At 46.5% G+C, this 10,009-nt stretch overlaps 1 protein-coding gene across 2 annotated transcripts in view; it reads right to left on the bottom strand.

The window, feature by feature from the left end:
* Positions 1 to 159: 159 nt before the first annotated feature.
* Positions 160 to 10,009, bottom strand: part of PITPNB (phosphatidylinositol transfer protein beta) — a 51,474-nt gene continuing 41,624 nt past the window's right edge. Inside the window, exons 9-12 of one of the 2 annotated variants that reach the window (XM_019538662.1) lie at positions 8,664 to 8,774; positions 6,065 to 6,187; positions 1,402 to 1,487; positions 160 to 429 (exon numbers count right to left, since the gene is read on the bottom strand). In XM_019538662.1, coding sequence (XP_019394207.1) covers positions 1,440 to 1,487; positions 6,065 to 6,187; positions 8,664 to 8,774 — 282 coding nt within the window. In that variant the 3' untranslated portion in view covers positions 160 to 429; positions 1,402 to 1,439. The remainder of the gene's footprint in view (positions 430 to 1,401; positions 1,488 to 6,064; positions 6,188 to 8,663; positions 8,775 to 10,009) is intronic. The other variant, XM_019538660.1, reaches the window with a different exon arrangement.

Below are 10,009 nucleotides of genomic sequence, written 5' to 3'. Positions count from 1 at the left end.
AACTAAAATGAACCTAACCAAATCTGTTGGTTTACAATGAGACGTTGGCAGACTGTAGCAGAGTGACTCTAGAAGGGGAAAATAACCAAGTATGGAATAAATTGGTCCAGTATTGACATTCATGAAACATACCAGTTAGCATAATTCTGCAGTCAATTCATCCTTTAAATGACACTATTCAGTCAATTTTTATTTGCTTCAGGTATACATAATGAAAGCAGTTTCCTTTGCATCTTTGCTGAAGATAGGTATAGTACCCTGGAGACACTGTAACAACCCCTCAGTATGCATGTGTGTATATATAATTATATACAAATAATCATGCATCCACACACACATCTGTATATCATCAACACTGCGTGCAGGTCACATCCATCATCATTCATCATTGGCAGCACTTGTTCCTCTCACTTGGCCTTGGTTACGTAACTGTGGGGAAAAGCAAAAGACACCATTTAGCTGGTTGTAGTTACCCAAATATCGCCTGCACCAAGCTCAGTCTCATCACTAAGTCTCCAGGAAATGGTGCGTACGGGGTAGTCAAGCCATGGCCAGCACAGAGCTGGCTCAGACTGAATGGTGCAAGCTTTGCTAAGGAATCTTTTAGCTGGTGTGCAAGGCCTGTTAGTGGGAGAGCAGCTCGCAGGTCAGTAGAAGTCAGTCACAGACACCAACCACACATCAGCCAGTCCCTGGGATTTAACGTGTGCTTTGAACTGTGGATCCCGCCTGCAGCATCGAGCAAGTGTTCATACGGGAGAGGACTGACGTGGATCCAAAGGCCCAGGACTTCCGAAGGAGCCAGTCCCTGGCAGTTGCCCCGAGGGCATTTTTTCATCCCAGCCAGATATGTCCAAATTAAACTGGTGGGAATGGATTGTCAGAGGCTGCTCAGAATCCCTCCGCCTGCTCTGTTTGCCCAAACAGAGAACCTGACCGGTGCCCCGTCCCACCCCCTTCCCTGGTTCGACTGGTGCTTTTTGGATGCAAAGTCCAATGCATTTTTAACCAAGCTGAGTCTAACCGCAGCAACACATCCCTCTGGCTGGTTTTGTCCAGGAAGCCTCCTGCAGGCCTTGCAGCTCAGGGGCCAATCATGAGACCAAACAGTGGAGCCTGCACACTGGACGAGCACGAAGAATTATACAATACCAACCTTGGCCCTTAATTAAGTGTCCTGCGACTGCACTGAGCATGTGCCCAGGGCCCACTGAGATGCCACTGTGTGGTGAAAGTTTCTCATGAATCCTAGCCATAAAAAAGCGACATCCAACAACTGACTGCAACCAAGCAAGGGAGCAGGAGGGAACCACATTGCACTGTTCATGAAGGATTTGTTCTAGCAGTAACTCCCAGCACCAGAAGTTATTGTTCTGCTTTTGCACCCAGGAATTCACTTACACGGCTTGTTTTTGCCTCTGAACCTACAGAGAACTCCTCTAGACGTCAGCTGCCAGTGTGCCTCGGACGGAACCCTTCTTACGCATCTAAACGCAAAATAAAACTGTGAGCTACCAAACAGAGAACCTATCGCCGGGTTAGTAGGAGAGCACCAAATGCCTATACGGTTGTCTCAGCAGCTGGGACCACAGCAGGCTCCAGAACAAGCTGAAGGGTCGGGAAGACTAGCCCAAAGGGACATTCTTCAGGACAGGAAAAAATCAGTGCAGTCAAGAGAGCTGCTGTACAAAGCTGCAGAGCCTCTCCAGTCCCGAAGAGCGACCGAGACCTCAGACGGAGCTCGGTGCACAGCCACCTGAGGCACGCACACTGCGCTTCCACGGTGGCTGTGGCAAACAGCTCAAGGGCATCGCAGGGTTTTGGCAATTTTGTGCACTGACTGGGATCTGAACTGTTCAGCAGTCAACTGATGAGTGTTTAAAATGTGGTACAACTCTGGATTTCCAGGAAGAGAGACAGGCACAAGAGAAAAATACAGGAAAACTGTGAAAAGAGCGGAGAGATGGAGAGAAAAACTCCACAGGAACTCAGATGAGAATAAGCCAAGGGACAGCAGGAACAGCAAGGAAAGCAATGGCCACCAGAGGATTAAACAAGATTGAGACAAGAAACAGAGAAAGCCAAGAAATGCAACAAAAAAAGAAAGGAAAATTTAAACAAAAGTCTAGCTGGGTCCAGAAATGAGAAGGGTTTTAATGAAAGAAATGAAAGGCTTGGAAAGAGAATGCAAACCTGCCAATGTCATTAGACACCGGGCTGTTTCCTGTGATTGTTTCTCTGTGACAATACAGAGCAGCAGGGAACAGTGGGATGCCACGGAGCCTCCACGGAGAAGCTGAATGCTTCCCTGCAGGACTGGGTGAGCAGGGACATTCCCGTCATACCAAGCCTCTCACCACTGGGCCCCTTCTTGCTGGTGGTCTTGTACTCGTGATTTAGAGGGCTGCTATTTAAATCACAACACTTCCATAGCTAGTCAGATAGGCATGAGAGGCAAAGTTACCATGAGACAATACTGGCGTTCAACTTGTACTTGGGGTGCCCTCTGCCTGCTTACACCATCTCACAAGCACACCCCAGCACCAACGTCTTTGGTCTGCATTTTACAGGTGCTCCCAACCCCCAAATATGTTAGTAGAGAAAAAGCAGCGAGAAAAATACTAGAGAGCATTTCAAACAGCAGGTCCCAACCCCTTTGACATGTCTCATAAAGCGTCTCAGCTGAAAGGCCACAGTAGTGTTTAGCCAGTCAGTCACATCTGATAAAGTCGTATTTAGCAAGCAGCCCCAGGGAGTGCTGAGCCTGGGAAGTCTCCTACACAAGGCCACACCATTTGGAAAAACATTCAGTTTACAAAGCTGAATAGAGAAGCATTTTTCAGCTTCCAGGATGGATACAACTCATAGAAATAGGTTTGGGGTTGTCTGAAAAGCAAATAGCTCTGGCTTAACTTCAGCATGGCAGATAAGAACTAACATACAGAAAATACCTAAGGCCCCAAAGACTGTTAGACAGTCGTTACACGACCATAGTTGCATAGCACTGAACACAAACAGAAGTTACGGACAATTTCTTCTTGCTCCATGTATTTTTCACTGCGCTTTAGAGCCAGTATTCAAAAGACAGCATGTACTACTGGAACCAAACCAGCAGGGAAGGTCTTTCTGCTTCCACCACAGGAATGTTTGCATATACGAACATCCGATGTTACTTTTTGCAAAAGGTCAAAAGAGGAGTTACTCACCACTGGGATAGGTCCATGGGTCACCTCCACAAGGAGACAAGATGGCCACAGTCCCTGTAGACACACTGAGGGGGAGTTTCCCTTCCCGCTGATGCATCACGTGCTGCTACTCTTCGCCTATACGTACCTGGGGCCGTACTCACGCTGCTCTACTCTGTCCCATGGAAATGGGATGAGTCTGGCCCACACCAAATCAGAAGCAATGACGTGCAAGAGAGAAGCCTTTGGGGGCACTCCAGTTAGAGGAGGAACTACTCCTGCACAGAACCAGAGAAGTTCCCCAAGCTGAGGAGCCAGAGGGAGGGGAGTAGAAGAGGAGTCTCAGAGGAGATGCTCAGATCTGCCAAGTAGGCAGAGGCTTGTACCAACCCAGAATGGAGCCAGTAAGGTTGCCCTGAGTACAACCCTGACCTGCAGACACAAGGGACAGATCCTCTAGAGCAGCAAGGTGGTGCAACTGCCCCATTTCTGGACTTAGCACCAGCCAAGCGGGATGTGATGGGCAGGGCATGCAAACCAGCAGATGCATCCCCTTGTTTCTTTCTCCTTGGAAAAAAGAGGTTTTGTTTTTTTTTTAATTTGTATCCAAGGCCAAACTACCCAAAACTAATTCCAAATCCAAGAGTGCAGAACCCTAAGTGGCCCTACTACCAGCAAACATTCTCCACCCACACCTGGGGCTTCAGATGTTTCCAAACCCTTTAGTGGGCATCCTACTTGCAGGCCTAAGCCCAGAGGCTTGGGGTTTGGATACCCCCAAGTTTTGCTTGCCCTTTGCCATAAGGCCCTTGGAGCAAGCAAGGGAGGAGACTCCCATTTCCATAAAATGGGCTTAAAGCCACTACACGTTGGCAGGTCCTGAACCAGCCAGAAGAGCAGTTCTCCTGGGGTGCAGTTCAGGAAAAGCTGCCTTCATGGACACAGATACGTGGTATTTCCCCTGCTGGGTTAAGACGCCACTACATTTGATCTGAGCCTTCAAGAGCGGGGGGGAAAAAAAAGGGTAAGAACTTGGAGATAGGGAAAACATCATGTTGTGCTCTCCTATCTGCTCTCTGAACATCTAGAGAGGGGAGCATTGCTAGTAGACACTTCCAGCTGAGGGCAAACAGTTTCATCCAGCTTTGCAAACACACAGTTGAGCCTGGGCTCAGAAGCCAGCCACAAAGCTTTCGGGATGTTCAGACTGTGGCAAATGGCTTGAAAACGCTGCTTCTGAGAACCAGCACAGACAGGAAATTACAGTCATCCTATGTTACACTTAACTACAACTCCCAAAGGAAGTTCAGGGCCCAACGAGTGCTCAGGAAAAGAGCAAACACTAAGCAAACGGTGTCACGACTTAAATGCAAGGGCCAAGGGATGCTTGGCAAATCAAGCTGGGCAATGATATGGCTGTGTCCTTGGTAACCGAATACTTCTGGGCATAAGGCGATCACAGATTGCCTGTAACTGATGTCCTGTAACTATGGAACATCTGTAGAGGATCTGTCCCTAGGTGTCCGCCACTGGCTCTGTAGTGGGGGAAGATGAAGAAGTGCCAGACATTCAGTGACTGTTGCTCTAACGGAAGATGGGAAATTCCTAGCACCTTCCCTAATCTCCAGAATAGAGGCTGTCACGCATTCCCAGGCATGAACTATGGGCTCACAAATGCAGGGATGTGCAGAGCATCTCTTCTTTGTCTAGAAACCATTTCCATGCATAGAAAGGATGCAAAAGGCTACGGAAGCCCTCAAATGCTGAAGGTAACACTGGGAAGGAGAGGACAGAACTTGCATCAATATCAATAGTATAATATTCCTCAGGGACGAGAAGAACTACCAATACCAATGATGAATGTGATGAGACACCTAAGCTGCCTCAATACCTCTGGGCTCCAAATGTTTTAAGTTGCCTAAAATACAGAAGAGAGCTCCAGGCACAACATGCCTAGCCAGAACCAAGGCACCAGGGACACTAAGATGAGCTGTACTGATGCTGGGTGATAGGGTCAGTAAGACCTGGCACAACAAGAGCTGCAGTTTCGGCAATGCCAGAGAATCCAAGTGGGACAGAAAAGTTGAAGTGAGAAGTGCTCATGCTGAACATCGGGACCTGGAAAACAAACTGTGCAGCCAAGGGCTTCTCACCCCAGCATACGGCATTCCTCAGCATCTCCGATGGAAAAAGAAGGAGGGTAGCTTGAACGCTGACCTTCCTTTCAAATGCCCCAGGGGATGATGCATGCAGGTCAGACTAGAAGCACTTGGTCCTCACCACCCCCTGCCTGTTTGTTCATTAGTATTTTTTTTTTATTTTTTTTTTTAGGGAATGGGGGGTGGGTAGGAAGAGGGAGGGGCAGGACAGGATTCTCAGTTTCATCAAGCTCATCAAGACAAGTCAGGCAGTCTTCATCTGACATGTATGCATTTACTTCAAGACATGTTTGAAGGGAAAAAATAAATAGGCTCTAATGACAACTAGAGAACTGAACAAGATGGTTCTGAGGAGGAGGAGACAGCTCTGAGGCCTGGCTGACTAGTGACCAAAGAGAGCCGAGGGGAAATGTGTGTGCTAGGGAATCTACATATGGAAGGAAAGAAATGTTCAGTGCAGACACTCAGGATATGGAAAACTTACCAGAACACACACATTTCAATAACTGCTGTCCCTGTACAGCACAGCATGTAGGAGCTCCACAAATGTAGTTCTGGGAGAGGATCCAGTGAAGAAAAGTACACCTTTATCAGCACGCCCCCGCAGGTCACAGGTGGACGAGTGACAACAACGCACATGGCCTACTTCAGGTCTCAAGGAACCCAAATACCACTGCCACAAATGCAACAATCGCAACACCCCCCTCCAAGCAATCTTACCGCTTCCAGCTCTCTTTGGGTTTCATCCTCCATTCTCCTGATGTCTTCCATGGTCAGATCAATCCACTTGTCAATCCAACAGAACAGCTGGCGGTGAAAGTTGGTAAATATCCTTTTTTCTTGCTTTAAAAAGGTAAGGCAGAATTAGAGGCCCATGGTCAGCCAGCATTCACAAGATAATAGTCAATGGTCACTGCAATTTAAAAGCGATCAAACCAGCCGTAAACTCTGCTTCACAGTGCTATAACCCACCTCTTCCAAATTCCCTGGGTTTTTGTTAGCACATCCTTTTCCACCTGAACAAGTAAGTGAAGAGTACTTATAAAAACTGCCTTTTCTAAGTAAAAAGTTCAGCAATTTGTTGCTCCAAAAAGCTGGAGACTCCAACATGCACCTATTCCTTTCCAGCTATAAAATGACTACAGAAAGTAGTGCTGGTGATTCAGTTGGTAGCATAATTACGACCTGCCCTGGTAACTAGAATTGAACTAATGTCCCAACAGGATGCAAGGAGCACACTTCATTACTACAAAGGACATCCTTTGTAAAGATACAACCCCCCTGAGTACGCAGAGGTGAGGATTCCTGGGCACCTGAAAGTATTAGTCTCCATGCCACAGATAATTCCTATTGGAGTATTTGCATCATCTTTGATATACAAGGTACCTGGCAACTTCCTGTGGGTACTGCCTCCATACCTCTCCTAAATCCTGTTCCCATCAGCAATACAAATCCCACCTCACCTTAAGGTTGCAAGCCTTACTTCTGACCTTGCTATGGCATGGGTGAGTTGCTAAGTGCTGCATGCACACACATAAGCTAGCAATAAGAACCCCTCAAGGCTGCACGCTCCCACCTGTGTTTGTTACCTCACTGACACCTTCCCCCAGCCCCTGATCATTTCCAAATGATGCCAATTATACAAAATATGTGTGTGGCTACTGCCAAATCACCAGAAGTCAATCTGGTTCCCCGTGAAGGACAGCAACTTGAATGACACAGGAAAAAGAGTGCAGTAGAAGGTACTTCGGATGACCATGTACTGTGGTTGCATAAATAGGAATCATCTGTGGCACGGGGACTAATACCTCTTTCGGGTGCCCAGGAATCCTCACTCCCGTGTGCTCAGGGTTTTGTACCTTTCAGAGGACATCCTCAGTTCATCTTCCTGTACTTTCCAGCATGAAATCCACAACATTTGCTTTCCCTGAAAAGGACAGCTGCACCCAACTCTCAGATGCCAAGGGAAACATGACTCCAACATCCCTGGGCCCTTACTAGGTGTCACTGCTATCATGAATGCCATCTTCCCCACCCCAAATTATTCTTGCCATCTCCAAGCCTCTTACCACCACACATACTGCAGTATGAGCAGTGGTAAAGAACAGCTGCGGTTTGTTCTCAGAGCCAACCACCATCTTATATTAAGACTAGCAACTTGTTTCACTCCTGCCCTTTAAAAGCTAACATCATATCCAGGAACCATCAAAACATCTTGGCTTGCCTATCTTGCCAAGCCAACAAGTTGCTCTAGGGGGCAAAAGAACTGACATAAAGGTGCAAGTGCTCCGCACGTCTGCCTGTAGTTTTTCCTGCATCATTCAAGCTTTGCTGTACTCCTTTTAAGAGGAGACTATATTCCCTAGCATAGTGCTTCTTTATACAGGAAATAGCCACCTTATGAAGGGACACACAAGATGCAGGCACTAGTTCTTGCTCATCTTTGAGCTGTTCACACATTCAGAGGGATGAAGAGTGCCTGTGCTGGTCACACTGCCCTGGTTTATGTTATTTCAGGGAACCTAAAGTGACTTAAGTAACTGTTGTCTACAGGCGAAAGAGCCACAGTATTGATTGCTGTCTCCCCAGATTCATTCACAAGAGCTTAACGTGGTCAAAGGCAGTAAGCATGAACCAACCTAAAACCAGCAGCAGAGCAGTGACTGCTTTGGCAGATGTTTAGTTTTACTTCCTACACAAGTCCCCCACCCCACCCCCCAATTACAGCTTATGTGCACCTGGATGGCCAGGGGCCCACATCCTACAAGATGAATGGCACCACAGTAAGATGCTTTCTACAAGGTGCCTAGAACATGCAATGCTGGAAAAACATTCAAGCACCCATGTTTTGTTCAAGCAGAATGCCTCTTCTTTTTCAGACTTGAAGGAAGTAGTAGCAATTTCTCCTAATACCGTTTAAGTGTTTAGGCCATGATCCTGCAAACACTTGCACAGAACTTGTTACCCTGAGCAGCCCTATTCAAAAATCAACTTTACTCCCATGGGAAATCCAATCAGCGGACTGTTTACAGAGCCAGGGTCTAGATGTGCACGGCGCTTCAAATTCTTTGCCTGCTTTTTCCACCTCTGCCTTAAAAACAGCATTTGATAAAACATCAGTGCGTGCAGGACTGGAGACTTGGGAGGCAGCAGTTCTACTTGCTCAAGAAACAAATGAATCAATGCCTCATTACAAAGGAAAAAACAAAGGAGCAGACAAAAATCCCCTTTTCATTACTTTACTGCTACTTAAAAACCCCAAAAGCAGCAACGCGCAGACAACCAGCGAGGAACCCAATGCCGAAGCAACAGTCCGTACCTTTTGGATAAAGTTTTCCACTTTGTTCTGTAGTCCCCACCATTTAAATTTGATGGTCACCAACTTGTAAGCACACATTTTAGGACAGTCTTCATCAGCTGCAAGCTCCTTCTGTTTGTGAAAATTGGAAGGAAAACCAAAATGAATATCAACTGCTGGGGATACTCAAATTCTTGAACATGGACTGTAAAGGACTGCAGACATAGGCATTTAGTATGATTATTGTAAATGACTGTTTAAATGATTAGACAACTGCTGCACTGCGCTGTGAGCATGCTAAGTGCCAAGGATGAACAGGTTAAAAGCCAGGGTTTTGTTTTTTGTTTTTTTTTTTTAAAGAAACACTTCAGCTCCACTCCCGACATTGTCACTGAGCAGGCAATCATTTAAAATTGATTTACTTTTCATTATTTATGCTGTTAAAGTTACTCTTAGGGTCTTACCCTGGACAGCAAAGATCGACTACTAGAGTCAATATCAAATTGTTCGCGTGTTCTGTTTAACGTGAGAAAAATTCTGCACCACTTGGGGTGCCACCTTACTACAAGCAAGTGTTTGATAAAGCATCCCCCCTCCCCACTCAGAATACAGAACCACGTAGACACTGCTATTAGCTTTACAGAACCACCTTTCACAATACCCTACATCAGTGGGCGCCCGCCTTTTTGGGCAGGCAGGCCACAAGTTAGCCACTCTGATCCCCTGCACCTGCCTGACCTGCTGTCCTGCTTTCTGCTCCCTACCTTATCTGCTGCCCTTCCCAATCTGGTGCTTTGCTTTCTGCTCCCCCCTGCTCTCCACACACACAGGAGCTGCCTATGCCACTTGGCACTTGTGCAGCAGCTTGGCCACCCCTGACCTATACAATTAAGAAAACTGAACCTGACACTGTCCCACTACATATTAATCCCATTTCAACCATGTACAAGTACATTTACAGTCCACACCCCAGTTATGGTATTTTCTGGCAAATAAGATGCAGGTTGTTCCCCCAAAATTGAAAGCTGTGTAATGAAAAAAGCTGTATGATGAAAACTACCTGAAACCATTGCAATAAAGCTGGCCAAAATTCAAATCACAGTTGTTACAAATCTTTATGCCCCCACAATTTTATCCTTTTCTGGAGGAAGGGAAGGAGGTAGTCTTATGCACAGGTGCATCTTATACAGTGAAAACTATGGTAGTGTCTCCGAGTTTCGACGGGATCTACTAAAACTCCCAAAGTAAAAAAAAAACAAAAACAAAAAACCCTCTAAGAAATGAAATGTTGTGGCATTAGGTTTTTACAGATTCGTAGATGCAAGGGTTGGAAGGGACCTCAAAGGATTATCGAGTCCGACCCCCTG

The sequence above is a fragment of the Crocodylus porosus genome, unplaced genomic scaffold (assembly GCF_001723895.1).
Source record: "Crocodylus porosus isolate Cpor-Errol unplaced genomic scaffold, CroPor_comp1, whole genome shotgun sequence".
NCBI classification, from domain to species: Eukaryota; Metazoa; Chordata; order Crocodylia; family Crocodylidae; genus Crocodylus; species Crocodylus porosus.
The sequence above is the reverse complement of the archived record's forward strand: the minus strand, read 5'-3'. Positions and strand labels throughout refer to the sequence as shown.